Below are 19,997 nucleotides of genomic sequence, written 5' to 3'. Positions count from 1 at the left end.
TCCCAGAGTGCCCTGTTAGGGTGAAAACGGTTGAGGTGTCAAGGATCAGGGCTGTACAGCAAATATCTTATATGGAGGCGGTGGTGAAGAGAGTTGAAGGGGAAACAGCCCACAGTTCTGAAGAAGATATGGCCATGGATGCACCGCAACCTGTTGCAAATGTTAAACATCAAAGTGATCTGGATACACTTATTGTAAAGAAGGTAGATTTGGTAGCATTTATAGCCACAGTTATTAATTGTACTGCACAAGTGTCCAAGAAGCTGGACATCATTACATCTGTACAGCTGAGAAGACTTCATGGCAGATGCACTGCAAGGACTACAGTCGCCAGAAAATATGCCACCCTCACAGGATCCTTCTGAGCCTGTGTTAAGTACCTGATTAGAACAGAAAACCATGCTGATGTAGTTTAATTCAAAATGTGTTATTGATAGTTGGTATGGATTTATTTTTACCCTGCATTATTCCCTTTTTTGGATATTTATTATCCACCTGTACAGTAGGTGGCGGAATGCACATATAATTGTTGCGAACGCTATTATACCGAAGAAGAAAACGCTTGGACTTCGTATGTTTGGAATTTACGTCCGGTGTCGACTGCCGTAGTTACCGGAGGAAGAATGGCCGGCTGGATGTGGTTTCGCTGCTTTTTGGGGCCTCATCTCCAGAGAGTGCACCGTTCACAGGGGGAGTCCCGACCCGAAGGAAGAGCAGGGAGGAGGGTAGGCTCACGGCAGATACCGTGCTTGTGTTTGTGACCGACCCAGGAAGAGATAGAAATGCAACTTTGTTCAACGCTAGCAGTAGTTCGCTCTCCGGTCAGGACGTGAAACTGCTGTCAGTCACTGAATGATATAGGTGACAATGTGAAAAATGATGCGTAGTTAACACATTTGGGAATGTTCAGCTAGATACCAGGAGAATCAAGTATAATGACTATCTTTGCGTTGTTGCAGGAGAGCATGCTACCAAGCACGTAACCCAAGTCATTGCTAGCTATGCTAGGTAGCTAACGTTAGCGCTACTAGCTAGGCAGGGAGATCATTGCACTTATCCATAGCTGGCTTGGCTAGTCACCACTCATTTAGCAGCTAACTACTTTCCCCTTATCTTACAACCCCAGGGATGGACTTATCAACCCAAGAGCCTGGAGAAACACACTGACAGCATCCTCGGATGGGTCTGTATATAACTAGCAAGTTACCACAAGTTGTAGTATCTAATTGTTGGTCATGACTCTGTTTTGATTAGCTAGAGAACAAACTCTATATTACTATTACATGCAGTGGCCTGCACTGTAATACACAACCTTTGATCTTTGTTTTTGCATAAATTGAAGCCACAAGTAAAGACAAGTAGCACACTCGCATAGCTATACTGGTAGTCTATACATTATCATACTTTGTGTCGAGATGTAACTGTTCTCTTGTGTGTTCTCCGTCCAGGCATCAGCTTTGTGGTCTCTGTCATACTACAGCTCCCCTCTCGTCCTCTGCTACCTTTACAGAAAAGGTAGTGTGTGTGTGTGTGTGTTCACTCATGCGATATGAAAGGTAATAAAAATGACTCATGCAGTAATGCTCTTATTTGGTTTAACTATTAATACCGCCCAGCTGTAGTGTAGTAGATAAGTATTGGTACTGGCTAGTGATGATATGGTTTGACATAGGACATTTGTGCATGCTTGATTGCGAAAGAGTGCAAGAAAGAGGGAGCAAATGGGTATTACTAACCTAGTTGTTTGTGTGTATAGTGTTCGTAGGCCAAAGCGTTGCTGTGTGTTTCAGGGTACATCTGCAGCAGTAAGCTGGTCCCAGTCAGTCAGTATGTGGGAACAGTAATGGTTTGTCTGCTGGGAGTCGCCTGTCTGAGAGGTGAGAACTTTACCACTATTTTTACTGAACTTGTATTGCTCTTCCTGGATTGGTCTGGTTTGAGAAATCCTCTGTGTTCAATGGATTTGTTTCTCCCCATAAAATATTATAACATCTCAAAACCTAATTGTAGAGAATGTAGTGTCTGGTGTTCATCATCTACTACACAGACATTGGATTGTGTGTGACTAGGCTGCCGGCAACTACGATTGCATTCCTGTGATGTTCCGATTTCACACACTGACTCCCTCACAAGGTGTGGGTCTATCAGGTACACTAAGTACACCCCTGAGACTCTCTGGCACTCTCTGCTTCTCTCTCCCTTCCCCTCTCTCTCAGGTTGGGGACGGTGGAGGAACTCTGAGTATCAACAGTTCATCTCCATTCTGGAGGAAACCAGGAAGAACCACACGCCTAGCAACAAGGTAACACTGTTATGGCAACAGCTGGTCAACAGCTGGGCTGCGTCTCAAATGACACCCTCCCTATTCCCCATTTGGTGCATTATGTCTAACCAGTACCCTTTATGTCATTTGATATTATTCTCAGGCCTGTTTTGCTAGTGGTTGTCAATCTTGAATTCAAGAAACAAGCCACAGCTATTCTTTCTGGTCACTAATTTTGAATGTTCTGTCTGTAGAAAAAACTGGCCTGCTATGATTTTGACTTCTCTCACTGGCCGGCAGACTTTAGCTGGGAAGAAGTTAGCAATCCGTGAGTTGTGTGTGTGTGTGTGTGTGTGTGTGTGTGTAATTTGCGTATTGATGTGAACCTTTTACACGTGTGTTAATGCACAAGGTGGTACAGTAAATGTAAACAGGATGACTGTGTCTGGGTTATGATTTGAGAGTAAGGCTCTATTTTCACTATATAGCTCTTGTGATTTGTTAATGTCCCTTCTAACATCCTGTGTGACAGGAAGCTGCTGTCTAAGACAGGAGTGTCTCTACTGAAGCCAGAGCCCAAACTAAGAGGGGCAGCAGACAGCGTGCTCAACTCTTTACGCACTCTACCATGCCACATTGTCAGGTATAGACAGACTACAATATCCACAATACACTGTACTCTACCAGGGTGTGACATTACAATTTTTAGCAACTTGTCCTTTGGACAAGTAGGACAGGTTTTTTTATTTTTTATTTTTTTTATTTCTTAAACTTGTGCGAACGCTCGTCACCTTTTTTGGGGGGGGACAAGTATGTAACACCATGGGGCAAAAAGGTGACTGAAAATTGTGTTGTATGATATAAAACATCCTTCATTACTATACATTATCTCCTGCTGTTGTGGCCTTGAGCAGGCACTTAACCCCCCACAAAGTAAAATAGTGCACTGATAGGCTACTGTTTAAAACACATGTGGTTCGTCAACCCTCCATCTGGATAGCTACCGGGTGTGCAGACTTTGGATCCAACCCTGCACAAATACACCAGTCAGTTTATCAAGGTCCTGTTGAGCAGCTGATCATTTTTTACAATGTGGTGTGTTCGAGCAGGGCTGTAGCAAAAGCCTGTACACCCAGTAGCTCTCCTGGAATCACCTGGAGGATGGTTTGTCCACCCTGGCAACATTACAATTACAACCAATACTTTCTTTATACAATGATTCCCTCGTTAAATGAACCAGGGATCAAATGGCTACGGTTGGCGAGGTAGCTAACTAAGATGTTTATCTATTTGTAAGGTTAAAATATTCAGTGTTCAGGGAAGATGTTGACAACATTGGAGTTACTTGTCAATTAGGCTATTCTAAGAATATATATTTTTAACTTTGTCAGAATTACATGGCCAGTATTGAATAGAGGAGAATCCTAGCCAATTTTTAGGGCTTCAGAGGCTGTTTTACAACCAGAGTATGCCTCATTTGGTTTCATCAACTGCACCCGTATCGACTGTGTCCCTCATTTGCGGTTATACACAAGTGCCAGTTATTTTAGGACATCGGACATGTCAATGACATTAATACATGCTAAGTAGTTAACTAGCAAGATAACCAGCCAAACTACACTATGTTTTGAATTGTCTATCTAGTTAGTCTGTTGTATATCATTATTTTACCTGCTACGCAAGTCTCTCCTCTGGCAATGGCCCGCTGGCACACGCAGCCCACTGGCACCATGACACCATGAGTTTTCCAGGATTTTCATTGCTGACCAAAAATGAGCTATAAATGGGCAAATGACTCACTAACAAGCAATGAATATCAACAAATGTGCACATGCGGCTGGCTTTAGTCTCAAAAACACATCTCTCGACTGCCTGATTGAAAGACTACTCGTGCCTGTGCAGGCTTTCAATAATTATACTCTGATGCGCTCTGCATAGATCAGGAGAACAGTGTGTAACACTGCATCTGGAAGACACAGATCCAATTCTGAATGGAGAACCCTAATTTATATTGGGATTATTTTACTTTTCCATTCGGACAACTTAAATCTATATTCTTATTGTCCGTCTTTTTTAATTTTTTTATTTCTTGCCTCGGACAAGCGTTAACGTCGACCCCTGTCTGCCATGCCACATTGTCAGGTATAAACAGACTAAAATACCCACAATACACTGTACTCTACCATGCCACATTGTCAGGTATAAACAGACTAAAATACCCACAATACACTGTACTCTACCATGCCACATTGTCAGGTACTAAACTACACTGAACAAAAATATAAACGCAACATTCAACAATTTCTAAGATTTTACTGAGTTACACTTTATATAAGGAAGTCAGTCAATTGAAAAATTCATTGGGCCTTATGGATTTCACATGACTGGGAATACAGATATGTATCTCTTGGTAACAGATACCTTAAAAAAAAAAAAAAAGGGGCATGCATCAGAAAACCAGTCAGTATCTGGTGTGACCACAATTTGCCTCATGCAGCGCGACATCTCCTTCGCTTAGAGTTCATCGGGCTGTTGATTGTGGCTTTAACTTATGCCTGGCCGTACCGTAACCGAGCGTTTCCCAAACTCGGTCCTCGTGACCCCAAGGGGTGCACGCTTTGGTATTTGCCCTAACACTACACAGCTGATTCAAATGATCAAAGCTTGATGATTATCTGAATCAGCTGTGTAGTGCTAGGGCAAAAACCAAAACACGCACCCCTTGGGGTCCCGAAGACCGATTTTGGGAAACCCTGCCATAACCCCAGCAACACCATGGGGCACTCTGTTCACATTGTTGACATCAGCAAAACGCTTACCCACACGACACTATACACATGGTCTGCGGTTGTGAGGCCGGTTGGAAATACTGCCAAATTCTCTAAAACAATGTTTGCCACTCTGGTGGAAATCCCTGTAATCAGCATGCCAATTGCACGTTCCCTCAACTTGACATCTGTGGCATTGTGTACTGGGTACAATAAAAGGCCACACAACAAGGTGCACCTGTGTAAGGATCGTGCTGTTTAATCAGCTTATTGATATGCCACACCTGTCAGGTGGATGGATTATCTTGGCAAAGAAGAAATGCTCACTAACAAAGATGTCAACCAATTTGTCCAGAGAATTGGAGAGAAAAGTTTATTGTTAGTATGGAACATTTCTGGGATCTTTTATTTCAGCTCATGAAACATGGAACCAACACCTTACATTATATTTTTGTTCAGTGGAAATGCATTATATTCTACGACATCGTCAGGTACTAAACTAAATGCACTATATTCTACCACATCTTCAGGTACTAAACTAAATGCACTATATTCTACCATACCACATAATCAGGTACTAAACTAAATACATTATATTCTACGACATCGTCAGGTACTAAACTAAATGCACTATATTCTACCATACCACATAATCAGGTACTAAACTAAATACATTATATTCTACCACATCTTCAGGTACTAAACTAAATGCACTATATTCTACCATACCACATAAACAGGTACTAAACTAAATAGATTATATTCTACCACATCGTCAGGTACTAAACTAAATGCACTATATTCTACCATACCACATGATCAGGTACTAAACTAAATACATTATATTCTACCACATCAGGCACTAAACCAAATACACGATATTCTACCATGCCACATCGTAAGGTATAAACACTCAATAGACTACAATATACCACACTACCATGCAACATAGTCAGATATTGTACTACACAGGTCATAATGTAACTAACTACTGTTTCTATCACTGTCTCTCTGCGTCACACTGTTATAGCAGGCAGGCTTGGTATATTTCATTGATATTACATTACTGCCTGCTAGCCCACTGACGCTACCTTTTCTCTCCCCTCCCTCTTTCTCCTCTTCTCTAGTTTTCTGATTGCCCACTCATTTGGGAGGAGGATGCTGTACCCTGGGTCTGTATTCCTATTGCAAAGGGCTATGAGACCCATGCTACAACAGGGCCAGGCTAGACTTATAGAAGAGGTGAGTCACCACACACACCCCACAGTAGGGTCAGGTTACATTCATTTACAATAGTTCATGTATTCATATACAGTGCATTCGGAAATATACAGACCCCTTTTCCCACATTTTGTTATCAATCTACATACAATACTCCATAATGACAAAGCGAAAATAGGTTTTTAGTATTCAGACCTTTTGCTATGAGACTTGAAATTGAGCTCAGGTGCATCCTGTTTCCATTAATCATCGATGTTTCTACAACTTGATTAGAGCCCACCTGTGGTAAATTAAATTGATTGGACATGATTTGGAAATGCACACACCTGTCTATATATGGTCCCACAGTTGACAGTGCATGTCAGAGCAAAAACAAGGAATTGTCTGTAGAGCTCCGAGACAGGACTGTGCCGAGACACAGAACTGGGGAAGGGTACCAAAAAACAAAACATTTCTGCAGCATTGAAGGTCCCCAATAACACAGTGGCCTCCATCATAAATGGAAGAAGTTTGGAACCACCAAGAGAAGGGCCTTGGTCAGGGAGGTGACCAAGAATCCAATGATCACCTTCCAGAAGGACAACCATCTCTGCAGCACTCCACCAATCAGGCCTTTCTGGTAGAGTGGCCAGACGGAAGCCACTCCTCAGCAAAAAGCACATGACAGCCTGCTTGGAGTTTGCCAAAATGTACCTAAAGGTCTCTCAGACCATGACAAACAAGATTCTCTGGTCTGATGAAACCAGATTGAACATTTTGGCCTGAATGCCAAGCATCGCGTCTGGAGGAAACCTGGTACCATCCCAACAGTGAAGCATGGTGGTGGCATTATCATGCTGTGGGGATGCTTTTCAGTGGCAGGGACTGGAAGACTAATCAGGATCGAGGGAAAGATGAAGGGAGCAAAGTACAGAGAGATCCTTGATGAAAACCTGCTCCAAAGCACTCAGGACCTCCGACTGGGATGACGGTTCACCTTCCAACAGGACAACGACCTGAAGCACACAGCCAAGACAACGCAGGAGTGGCTTCAGGACAAGTCTCTGAATGTCAGTGAACGGGCCAGCCGGAGCCCGGACTTGAACCTGATCAAACATCTCTGGAGAGACCTAATAATAGTTGTGCAGCGACACTCCCCATCCAACCTGACAGAGCTTGAGAGGATCTTCAGAGAAGAATGGGAGAAACTCTCCAAATACAGGTGTGCCAAACTTGTAGCGTCATACCCAAGAAGACTGAAGGCTGTAATCTCTGCCAAAGGTGCTTCAACAAAGCACTGAGTAAAGGGTCTGAATATTTATGTAAACGTAATATTTCAGTTATTTATTTTTATAAATTTGCAAACATTTCTAACAACCTGTTTTTGCTTTGTCATTATGGTGTATTGTCTGTAGATTGATGAGGGGGAAAAAACTATTTAATCCATTTTAGATTAAGGCTGTAACAAAATGTGGAAAAAGTCAAGGGGTCTGAATACTTTCCGAATGCAATGTATGCAACCTTTCGCTTATAGAACTGCTTAACTTAAGTTTCTCTCTTCCGATCCGTTTCTGTACCTCCCTCTTCTCTGTGTGCAGTGTGAGGGCCAGAGGAACAAGCTGGTGGCGTGTGATGGGAATGAGATTGATACCATGTTTGTGGACCGCAGGAGAGACGAAGGACAGCACGGACAGACTCTGGTAAGGACCTGCACTAGGCTCTATGAACCATCATAACAACATTACCCGGGGTTCCATGTGAGGTCTATAGTGTTTGCTGTATGTCCTGCTGTAGGTGATCTGCTGTGAGGGGAACGCAGGCTTCTATGAGGTGGGCTGTATGAACACTCCACTGGAAGGTAAGGAACCTCTGTCTGACACTTTTTTTACACATTAGAAATACTTCTTTTTTACTTCCTTCCTCTCATCTTACTTACCATCCTTCCTTCCTCCCTTCGTTGTAAAGATCACTGTTCATACATGGTTGTTAACATATTCCCATAACCTGTTAAATTCAAACAAGAGCAGTATAAAACTGTTTGTCTGTCTGTGTTGCAGGTGGATACTCAGTGCTTGGCTGGAACCACCCTGGCTTTGCAGGAAGCACGGTAAGCCTTAGTGTCCCTCGCTCTTCCCCATCACGCTTTTGTGTGAATTTACCAGCATATTTCAATGGCATTATTAGGCAAGTTTGTCTTATGTGGAAAGTCTGGTTTGTCTACACGGGTCATTCATAGAGAATGTTGGAAGACACAGGGTTGTGGGTTCGATTCCCACAGGGGACCAGCAAGTAAATGTAGGAAAATGTATCCACTCACTACTGAGTTGATAAGAGTGCCTGCTAAATTACTAAAATGTCTGTGTTAGCAGCAGATTTGTTTCCGTCTCAAAATGTGCATTGACATGAAAGTAAATATAAAACAATAACTCTTCATTCCCCTATCCACTCCCTTATTTCTTTTAGGGCGTACCGTTCCCCCAGAATGAGGCCAATGCTATGGATGTAGTGATCCAGTTTGCAGTTCACAAGCTGGGCTTCCAGCTCAGTGACATAGTGGTGTATGCCTGGTCCATAGGGGGGTTCACAGGTATGGACCCTACTGGTATATGCAGTTTGACTGCCCTAGTTTGTTGTGGGAATGAGTTTTCCAATTTCACCAACATACTGTAAGCACCACATCTTTATTTCTCCCCCTCATAATTTTCTCTCCATCTCGTGCTTCTCTCTCACCCTCTCTCTCCTCCTCCCCTCTCATACTTCCTTTTCTCGGTCTATATATTGCTCTCTCTCAGCCAGTTGGGCGGTGATGTCCTATCCAGAGATCCAAGCGCTGGTGTTGGACGCCTCCTTTGATGACCTGCTGCCTCTGGCCCTCAAGGTCATGCCCGACAGCTGGAGTGAGTCTCGCGCATTGGTCATAGGTCAAGGCGTGGAAAAGACCAATGATGTCATATAAACAGAAATGTATTATGTCTTTGGATGACACTTTTTTTTCCTATTATGAGATATATTCTTTAAGAAGTGAATAGTCACTCTAGATAAGAGCATCTCCTAAAGGCCTACGGTGTGTGTCTGTGTAAGGGCTGTGTTTGGTTCAGGATCTGACAATGAAAACGGTGTTTCAGGGCCGCTGGTGACACACACAGTCAGGCAGTACATGAACCTCAACAGCGCAGATCAGCTCTGCAAGTAAGTGCAACACTCTTTACTCACACAAACACTTTGCGTGTGTGTGACTGACACAAACATATCATCCATGGAAAATATGGGGCAAATCTATTTGAATTTAATCACTTTTTGACAGCATCCCATTTGATTTGAACAAAACTTTCCATATATGTTTACCTATGGAAGAAGTGGTCAGAAAGGGACTTTTTGGACCTGAATGCCAAAATATTCAGGAGAATAAAGATGTTCAAAGTTGATCTATTTTGCATACTCCACCATACCATCAGATAGCCATGTCTTCATCACTGGAACAGATAAACGGTTGAGGTCGATTATCAATTAAAAGCTTAAACAGGGTTGTCAAACTATTGTATAAATTCTAGATGTTTATTTTTTTCACCCCTTTTTAAAGGGTAGGAAGCATGAGTTTTTACTCACCAATGTAACAAGTGTAGTCAAAGGCTTAGTTGTAGTCATGGTCTGGTTACCGATGAGTACAAACATGTAGTTATGTTTTTAAGTTATTACATATTTAACTTATTTCCGGATAACTAATAAACTATTCTCAACGTCATATGGAGGATCTACTCTGCTACAGAGTTCGTAGCTACCGAACTAGAAGATCTCCATCTGGCTAACGTTAGCCACTCCTCATGCTATTCAGACTTTGTGGCTGTTTTATCTAGTGGGAACCCGTTACCACTGCAGGCTCTGGTGCTTTCTTGCCTTGGGCTCAAAACGAAGAACTCTTACCTGCTTGCTCTAATTGTGAAGTACTGTGTCTGTTCTACTTTTTATTTTGTGTACTTTTCACCATGTTCTGTGAAGTAGGCTACGGGAGTTTTGTAACTTTTTCCACCTTGGCTTAGTGCAAGCGCACTAGCTGACTGACATGGAATCTAACGTTATCTATTTTGGATTTCACCCTGGTGAAGCGCCCACCTCCCCTAGCTTTGGTAGCTAACTCAGCCTGCACTCTTACCATCGGATGGGCCACAACCATCAAGTCTCTGCTTTTAATCTGGGATTGTTTTAGTTTTGCTCTAGCTGGTCTCCAGTAGTTGGGCTCTAGCTTGCTGACCATAACCGTGGTGGTTGGCTAGGCTAATGACTAGTTGGCTAAATTTATTTTTTTATTTATTTCACCTTTATTTAACTAGGTAGGCAAGTTGAGAACAAGTTCTCATTTACAATTGCGACCTGGCCAAGATGAAGCAAAGCAGTTCGACACATACAACAACACAGAGTTACACATGGAGTAAAACAAATATACAGTCAATAATACAGTAGAAAAATAAGTCTATGTACAATTTGAGCAAATGAGGTGAGATAAGGGAGGTAAAGGCAAAAAAGTCCATGGTGGCAAAGTAAATACAATATAGCAAGTAAAACACTGGAATGGTAGATTTGTAGTAGAAGAAAGTGCAAAGTAGAAATAGAGATAATGGGGTGCAAAGGAGCAAAATAAATACAGTAGGGGAAGAGGTAGTTGTTTGGGCTAAATTATAGATGGGCTATATACAGGTGCAGTGATCTGGGAGCTGCTCTGACAGCTGGTGCTTAAAGCTAGTGAGGGAGATAAGTGTTTCCAGTTTCAGATTTTTGTAGTTCGTTCCAGTCATTGGCAGCAGAGAACTGGAAAGAGAGACGACCAAAGGAGGATAAATAACAAATGCTAGCTTGCCAGCTAACATAACTGACATTCTTTGGTTTGGCGTTATGTAGTTTCAAAAAGTTGGTCTACTTTCATGTAGCTGTAAGCTAGGTGTTGGTAGCAACTGGTTTACAGTGCTAACGTAATGTTAGCAGGCAGATAGGGCTAAGAGTGATGATGATGATGATGATGAGGGGAATCAATAGTTACATATCGAAACATATTTAATTTTTTTACAATGTATTGTTTTGACAAAGTTGCAATATTATTTTTGCGCTAGTTGGCTGTATCAGCACCAAAACTCCAGTATGTTTCCTTCGTTGCTTGTTTTCCACAATTTAGTTATCACTTTTTATTTCTATAACTGATCAAATTTCGTTTTCTTATGGCTCTCTTGTACCTCTGCGGCAGACATATGGTGAACAATATGTTTGGAACATCGAATTGCAATACATATCGTATCGGCACCTAAGTATCTTCTATATAATAGGGAGTAGGCTGGCTTGCTGGGTCCTCCAAATTACATCACACTCCGGAAAAACATTTTCCTTCATGACTTCAGCATTCTTCGGAACACTGATCAGTTTTATGTTATAACTCCAAAAATAGAAAAGTAAGGTGTACGTTTGCATTGGTACTTTTGATGTGTATTGTAATGCAAATCCATGTTACGTTTATGCTACCTTTTAATGTCAATTATCAATTAGCTTAGACCCTATTTTACATAGAGGTTTTTGTGTTGAAACACAACATGCTCTTGAATACAGGGTGGGTGTCATTTTAATCATAGAAATATAATTAATAGAATGGACCTATTCCTTCAGACCACTGCAATTTAGCTGTTACACCATTGACATTTTAACTTCTAATTACTACCACAGATGGCCCCTGGTCCACCCACCGTTGAATGTTAACTTTAATGGTCATACATTTTCTATTATCTATATTTCTATAGGTTTTCTATGGCGGATTGACAGTAATTTAAAACAGATATTCCCATTCAAGTCAACATTCTGTGTGGACCACCAACCATCTTTGTGGTACCATTTGAAAGTTGAAATGTCCATTGTATTCACTTTTTTTTGTGCATTTATCAGCCAAAACATGACACCAACCTGCATTCTTGTGTTGCATGGTATACTTATAAGGTACGAGGGGGTGTGGTAATATACCACGGCTAAGGGCTGTTCTTATGCACGACTTAACGCTGAGTGCCTGGACACAGCCCTTAGCTGTGGTATATTGGCCATATATCACAACCCTCCCGAGGTGCCTTATTGCCATTTTAAACTGGTTACCAATGTAATTAGAGCAGTAAAAATAAATGTTTTGTCATACCCATGGTATACGATCTGATTTACCATGGCAGTCAGCCAATCAGCATTCAGGGCCTTTTCAATACTAGAACATGAAAAATGGTTTGTTACTAGAATTTGTTACATTCAGTACTTCTGTCAAATCTGACTCGCGGATCAAGTCTGTCTGTCAGCGCAGCTAATGTAAAGGTACGTCTCTCCCAAGGATGATCTATTGCCTCAGTGAAGTGAATGGTGTGCTAATACGGCTCCGATGCCCCCCCCCCCCCCCCCCCCCCCTCTTGTGAATGACATCATTACTGGTTAGACACAGCGCACAGTTTTATCAAATAAGCTACTTCTATGTGTAACTCAATATTAGGAAGGTGTTCTTAATGTTTTGTACACTGTGTATAGGCCTAGGTTACAACTTGATTTACCCAGTTTATCAATAGAGATTAACCATTCAAATAAATTACCGTTATATAAATAGATGAGTAAAAACCAAGTAAAATTGATTGCTATGTATGGATTAATTAATCAATTATACAGTCTCTGAAAAATGCTGCCGTAAAAACATTAAAATCTAATGACATTGAATTTAAAAGATGCCCAACGATTGAACAGAGCAGTCAGTAGCTGAGTTTGTCTGGATCAAGTGTCATTCTGTGACTGGCTAATATTCATTTGTTTGGTGTTGAGTATCGTGATACTAGTCCTGGTATCTGTATTGAAGTCAAAATTCTGGTATCGTGACCACTACTTTATTCGAGCATGTTGTCTCAACCGGGCACAAATGCTTTTTTTATTAATTCATTTAACTAGGCAAGTCAGTTAAGAACAAATTCTTATTTACAATGATGGCCTACCCCGGTCAAACCTGGACGACGCTGGGCCAATTGTGCGATGCCCTATGGGATTCCCAATCACGGCCGGATGTGATGCAGCCTAGAACATCAGATGAAAAATAGGGTATAAGCTACAACATATGCAAATATGAAGAACAAAAGAGTTTACAAGTTTTTAGACAATTGTGTTTAAGGTTAAAATGACTGTAAAAAAAAAAATCATTATTTAAGAAATAATAAAATAGTTGGATAACCCAGTTTTTTAAGCTTTTAATTGATTACAACTTACAACTGTTTATCTTTTTCAGTGATGAAGACATGGCTATCTGATGGTATGGTGGGATATGCAAAATAGGTCAACTTTGAGTACCTTTTATCTCCTGAATATTTTGGCATTCAGGTCCAAAAGGACAATTTCTGAGCACTTCTACAATGGGCAAATGTGTATGGGAGGTTTTGTTCAAATCAAAAGGGGTACTGTTTACCCTAAGGGAAGATGGGAGGTTCTGAGTATTTTATGACCCTAACACTCAAGAGTTCTTCCTTAGGTACCAGGGACCAGTGCTTCTGATCAGAAGAACCAAAGATGAGATCATTACCACCACGTAAGTCACTATGAAGGCATGAATAAAGGAGACTTAAAGCCCGTTCATATTACCTCGATTTACCAGCGCATAGTGGCTGGTTTCACTGACGGACTGTTGTTTCAGGGGTCCAGAAGACATCATGTCCAACAGAGGAAACAACCTCCTGCTCAAACTTCTGCAGTTCAGGTTGGTTCTCTGTCTCGAAGACCTCACATAGGCTGTGTATGTCTATGTACACTACAGACCTGATTATCCACAACCTTACACAGACATCTGTGTTGCCTTGTACTACGCTGCTCAAAAAAATAAAGGGAACACTAAAATAACACATCCTAGATCTGATTTCCTTTACATAGTTGAATGTGCTGACAACAAAATCACACAAAAATAATCAATGGAAATCCAATTTATCAACCCATGGAGGTCTGGATTTTGAGTCGCACTCAAAATTAAAGTGGAAAACCACACTACAGGCTGATCCAACTTTGATGTAATGTCCTTAAAACAAGTCAAAATGAGGCTCAGTAGTGTGTGTGGCCTCCACGTGCTTGTATGACCTGTTGCAGGCAGCAGAACGTTCTCCACGGCGTCTCCAGACTCTGTCACGTCTGTCACATGTGCTCAGTGTGAACCTGCTTTCATCTGTGAAGAGCACAGGGCGCCAGTGGCGAATTTGCCAATCTTGGTGTTCTCTGGCAAATGCCAAACGTCCTGCACGGTGTTGGGCTGTAAGCACAACCCCCACCTGTGGACGTCGGGCCCTCATACCACCCTCATGGAGTCTGTTTCTGACCGTTTGAGCAGACACATGCACATTTGTGGCCTGCTGGAGGTCATTTTGCAGGGCTCTGGCAGTGCTCCTCCTGCTCCTCCTTGCACAAAGGCGGAGGTAGCGGTCCTGCTGCTGGGTTGTTGCCCTCCTACGACCTCCTCCACGTCTCCTGATGTACTGGCCTGTCTCCTGGTAGCGCCTCCATGCTCTGGACACTACGCTGACAGACACAGCAAACCTTCTTGCCACAGCTCGCATTGATGTGCCATCCTGGATAAGCTGCACTACCTGAGCCACTTGTGTGGGTTGTAGACTCCGTCTCATGCTACCACTAGAGTGAAAGCACCGCCAGCATTCAACAGTGATCAAAACATCAGCCAGGAAGCATAGGAACTGAGAAGTGGTCTGTGGTTACCACCTGCAGAACCACTCCTTTATTGGGGGTGTCTTGCTAATTGCCTATAATTTCCACCTGTTGTCTATTCCATTTGCACAACAGCATGTGAAATTTATTGTCAATCAGTGTTGCTTCCTAAGTGGACAGTCTGATTTCACAGAAGTGTGATTGACTTGGAGTTACATTGTGTTGTTTGTGTTCCCTTTTTATTTTTTTGAGCAGTGTATATACAGTTGAAGTCGGAAGTTTACATACACCTCAGCTAAATACACTTAAACTCAGTTTTTCACAATTCCTGACATTTAATCCTACAAAAAATGATCTGTTTTAGGTCAGTTAGGATCACCACTTTATTTTAAGAATGTGAAATGTCAGAATAATAGTAGAGTGCTTTATTTCACCTTTCATTACATTCCCAGTGGGTCAGAAGTTCACATACACTCAATTAGTATTTGGTAGCGTTGTCTTTAAATTGTTTAACTTGGGTCAAACTTTTTGGGTAGCCTTCCACAAGCTTCCCGCAATAAGTAGTGTGAATTTTTCTTGACATAGCTGGTGTAACTTGAGTCAGGTTTGAAGGCCTCCTTGCTCGCACACGCTTTTTCAGTTCTGCCCACAAATTTTCTATGGGATTGAGGTCAGGGTGTTGTGATGGCCACTCCAATACCTTGACTGTGTTGTCCTTAAGCCATTTTGCCACAACTTTGGAAGTATGCTTGGGGTCATTGTCCATTTGGAAAACCCATTTGCGACCAAGTTAACTTCCTGACTGATGTCTTGAGATTTTGCTTCAATATATCCACATAATTTTCCATCCTCATGATGCCATCTATTTTTTGAAGCGCACCGGTCCCTCCTGCAGCAAAGCACCCCCACAACATGATGCTGCCACCCCCGTGCTTCGCGGTTGGAATGGTGTTCTTTGGCTTGCAAGCCCCTCCCTTTTCCCTCCAAACATAACGATGGTCATTATGGTCATTATTTCTCCAAAAAGTACCATCTTTGTCCCCATGTGCAGTTGCAAACCGTAGTCTGGCTTTTTTATTGCGGTTTTGGAGCAGTGGCTTCTTCCTTGCTGAGCGGCCATTCAGGTTATGCCAATATAGGACTTGTTTTACTGTGGATATAGATACTTTTGTACCTGTTTCCTCCAGCATCTTCACAAGGTCCTTTGCTGCTGTTCTGGGATTGATAGCACTTTTCACACCAAAGTACGTTCATCTCCTTTCTGAGCGGGTCGACGGCTACGTGGTCCCACGGTGTTTATAATTGCGTACAGATGAACGTGGTACCTTCAGGCGTTTGGAAATTGCTCCCAAGGATGAACCAGACTTTTTTTTTTCTGAGGTTTTCGCTGATTTGATTTTTCTCATGATGTCAAGCAGAGGCACTGAGTTTGAAGGTAGGCCTTGAAATACATCCACAGGTACACCTCCAATTGACTCAAATTGTCAATTAGCCTATCAGACGCTTCTAAAGCCATGACATCATTTTATGGAATTTTCCAAGCTGTTTAAAGGCCCAGTCAACTTAGTGTATGTCAACTTCTGACCCACTGGAATTGTGATACAGTGAATTATAAGTGAAATAATCTGTCTGTAAACAATTGTTGGAAAAATTACTTGTCACGCCAAAGTAGATGTCCTAACCAATTTGCCAAAACTATAGTTTATGAACAAGAAATTTGTGGAGTGGTTGAAAAATGAGTTTTAATGACTCCATCCTAATGTAAACTTCCAACTTCAACTGTATACATACACTAGGAACAGAGTGAGCGCTGTGTTTCTGTTTAAACCCTTTCTGATGTCATATCTTCAGGTACCCCAAGGTGATGACAGACGATGGAGTCAGGGCCATCAGAGCATGGCTGGCAGCCTCCAACCCCGCAGAAGAGGCAGCGGTGTACAGTAGCTATGAGGTGGATGATGACTGGTGTGTGTCTGTACTGCAGTCGTATAAGACAGAGAGAGATGTTTTCTTCCCCTGGAGCGTTGGTAAGACTGCTCCTCAAATGACAACACCATTACAGCTGTTTTATTTAGATTATAATCTCCCTAGATGAACTACTTGATGATGGAATTTATTTTGGTCTTTGTTTACTGCCCCTTAGACACTACTCTCTGCCAGAGGTGGTAAAAGTAACCCAGTAAAATACTACTTTAAGAAAAGTATCAGATTTTAAATGTACTTAAGTACTAAATTGTTATACTTGAGTAAAAATAAAAGCTATACATCAAATTCCTTATATTTAGTAAACCAGACGGCACAATTTCCTTTTTTGACAGCTAGGGGCAGCTCCAACACTCAGACATAATTTACAAAGGAAGCATTTATGTTTAGTGAGTCCACCAGATCAGCGGCAGTAGAGATGACCAGGGACGTTCTCTTGATGAGTGTGTGGATTGGACCTTTTTCCTGTAATGCTAAACATTCAAATTGCAACTAGTACTTTTGTGTGTCGGGGAAAATGTATTGAGTAAAAATACAAGTTGTCAAAAATATATATAGTAAAGTACAGATACTCCAAAAAACTACTTTAGTATTTTTACACCACTGCTCTCTGCTGAGATTGTGTATCCATATAAAAAATTTTTTTTAACAAGGCAAGTTGGTTAACAAGAAATGATTTACAATGGCGGCCTATCCAAAAGGCCAATAGGGGATGGGATAAAAAATATAGAACAAAACGCATCACGACATAGAGACCTGTATAAACACACTTGTGTGTTGTGGTTTTAAGCTTTTCCTGTCTGTTTTGTCAGGTGAGGACATGACACTGGAGGGAAGACGGCAACTGGCTCTTTTCCTGGTGAGAAACCGCTTCTTCCGTTGTTCCTCCTCTCTACAACATGACTTGTTCTATTCCCCCCTCTCCATCAGTGCCTTTCATCTTATGTCTCCTTCACCCCATCCTTTGCTTACCTGTCCCCCCCCCCCCCCAATGCTGAAGAACACTTGAGGTTTCCATAGTAACTAGGTCACCTGTGCTCTCCTTGTGTCTGGTGCAATGCATTTCTATTGGCTCTGTGGTTTAAGTAATTTACTACAGCGAATGCTGCTACATTTGTTCTGTGGTGGGCTAATGCCTGTTAAGTACATCTGATTCCCTTTATATGGAAATGGTAAGGAGGTGAGTGAGCTTCCATTTAAGTCAGACAAAAGCAAATCTACAGAGTTCCATTGGGAATGTTCTCTCGTTCGTTTTCCCCACATCTCCATCACTTGTTCCCTCCCTTTCTCAGGCACGGAAATACATGCGGAACTTCGACTCAACTCACTGCACTCCTCTCCCATACTCTGAATTCACTGCCCCTTGGAGACTGTAGAAAGAGGGTTGAAGGATGGATAGAAACGAGAAGCAAAGAGCCTGGCGAGACCAACCAATCAGAGGTTTACAGAGCATGTGTTATGTATCTATGGGAGGTGTTCAAGGCAGCTTGACCCAGTCGGTATTAGAACGTAGCGACCCTGCCCACTTGTGGGGAAAACAACCTGTGGTTACCCCATAGCAAAAACTTGCCATTTGTCTACTTGTTTTAATCAATTACAAAATGTAAGAAATGTACATGTCTAAAGATTACTGCTCCATGGCGTTCTCACTACTTAGAAAAATGTAATATTGCCTCATGCCCCTTTTTTATGAAGATGCTAGCGGCCGACCGGAACATCAAGCTAGTCAAGACCAACGTTATACAGCTACAAGTAGTGAGTGGAGTTACAAACGAACTATACTAAACAAGTTAAGTTTTACCTGTGATAGTGCTTTCCCCACGCATAGCTACACATAGCCTGCTTTCCCACGCCAAATAGCCTGAAGCCACAGGGCTCTTCCTCAACGTGGGAGCATTGAGAACAGTAGGTTGTGATGTTTGACCTTTCTACATGTACATTGAACACAGCAGCTTTTTAGCATGTTTTATTTCTGTACAAAAATAAACTAAGTTGGCTCTTTTACAATGGGGTGAATGGTAAAGAATTGTTGTTTTCACAATGTGGTCTAAGGGAATTCCTTATTATCGTCTGAGTATAATACCCTGACTGCGTCGCAAAATCCATTTAGAAAGCTATATTATTCAATTATTGCACCCACACTGCTCGCACGCGTCAACGAGCGTTTGTGTTGCCGAGAGGTAAAATAAAGTTACACAGGACCCAAACCGGCTGCGCACGTGCGCCATAGTGCATAAATGTATTATTTTTTTAAGCCTGGAAGGAGGAGAGATGACTAGAAACGATTCGGTTGAGCGTTGTGTGTGGAGGTAGAGAACCTTGTGCATTTCAGGTAAAATAACGTTTATGAATTGCTATAAACCTGTCCCCAAATTAATGTAATTGGTTCAGTTTGTTTTGATATTTTAACCTGAATGTCGTGATGGTGTGGGGTGACAAATATTTATAAACTGGGTGGTTCCAGCCCTGAATGCTGATCGGCTGACAGCCATGGTATATCAGACCGTATACCACATTTATTTTTACTGCTCTAATTACGTTTATAATGGCAAATCGGGGGGTTGTGATATGGCCAATATACCACAGCTAAGGGCTGTATCCCGGAACTCCGCGTTGCATCATACATAAGAACGGTATATTGACCGTATACCACACCCCCCCCCCTGGCCTTATTGCTTAAATATACACTGCCGTCCTCAAGAAGCATCTGGTACTATGAGAACTAGATATTTAAAATACTTCCTTCCATGAAGTAACCATTGAGCTCTATCCTATTGCCTTTGACTACTACAAGGAAGGAAAGATGCATCATAAAGGAATAAGGTCTCCCTCTGGCTGCATTTAAAAAAAACTGAAGCAGTTATTCCAAATAAATTGGCTTTGAGCCTCAGATTTAGCCTAGACACAAAGCTCTACTTTGTACAGATATAGCCAGGCCATCCTCACTTTCTAAAGTGCTACCTTTTTTTTGCGGACACTCATTATTAACAAGGCTGTATCCTGATAATGCTCTTAATGTTTAATAAAATGTTGACATTTATTTATGAAACTGCGATCTTACATGTTTTTTTTCCCCCTGACCATAACTCAAAGTT

General features: G+C 41.8%; 1 protein-coding gene across 1 annotated transcript; it reads left to right on the top strand.

Moving 5' to 3' along the window:
- Positions 1-580: 580 nt before the first annotated feature.
- Positions 581-18,912, top strand: LOC115176378 (phosphatidylserine lipase ABHD16A). The gene is made up of 19 exons (XM_029736374.1): positions 581-725; positions 1,127-1,183; positions 1,449-1,515; positions 1,791-1,877; positions 2,217-2,302; positions 2,518-2,591; positions 2,796-2,906; positions 6,159-6,273; positions 7,830-7,931; positions 8,026-8,089; positions 8,289-8,338; positions 8,695-8,818; positions 9,024-9,128; positions 9,357-9,420; positions 13,745-13,801; positions 13,907-13,969; positions 16,771-16,946; positions 17,715-17,761; positions 18,195-18,912. Exons 1-19 carry the CDS (start codon positions 624-626, stop codon positions 18,276-18,278), a joined length of 1,635 nt encoding a protein of 544 aa, XP_029592234.1. The 5' UTR covers positions 581-623; the 3' UTR covers positions 18,279-18,912.
- The last annotated feature ends 1,085 nt before the right edge of the window (positions 18,913-19,997 follow it).

The sequence above is a fragment of the Salmo trutta genome, chromosome 37 (genome assembly GCF_901001165.1).
Source record: "Salmo trutta chromosome 37, fSalTru1.1, whole genome shotgun sequence".
In the NCBI taxonomy this organism is placed as follows: Eukaryota; Metazoa; Chordata; class Actinopteri; order Salmoniformes; family Salmonidae; genus Salmo; species Salmo trutta.
The sequence above is the reverse complement of the archived record's forward strand: the minus strand, read 5'-3'. Positions and strand labels throughout refer to the sequence as shown.

Bases quoted from the DNA above. Each gene is read 5' to 3' on its own strand.
- LOC115176378 (XM_029736374.1), top strand. From the start codon at position 624: ATGGCCGGCTGGATGTGGTTTCGCTGCTTTTTGGGGCCTCATCTCCAG. The intron at 1,516-1,790 runs GTAGTGTGTGTG...TGTGTGTTTCAG, and splicing joins CTGCTACCTTTACAGAAAAG to GGTACATCTGCAGCAGTAAG. The intron at 2,303-2,517 runs GTAACACTGTTA...TTCTGTCTGTAG, and splicing joins ACCACACGCCTAGCAACAAG to AAAAAACTGGCCTGCTATGA.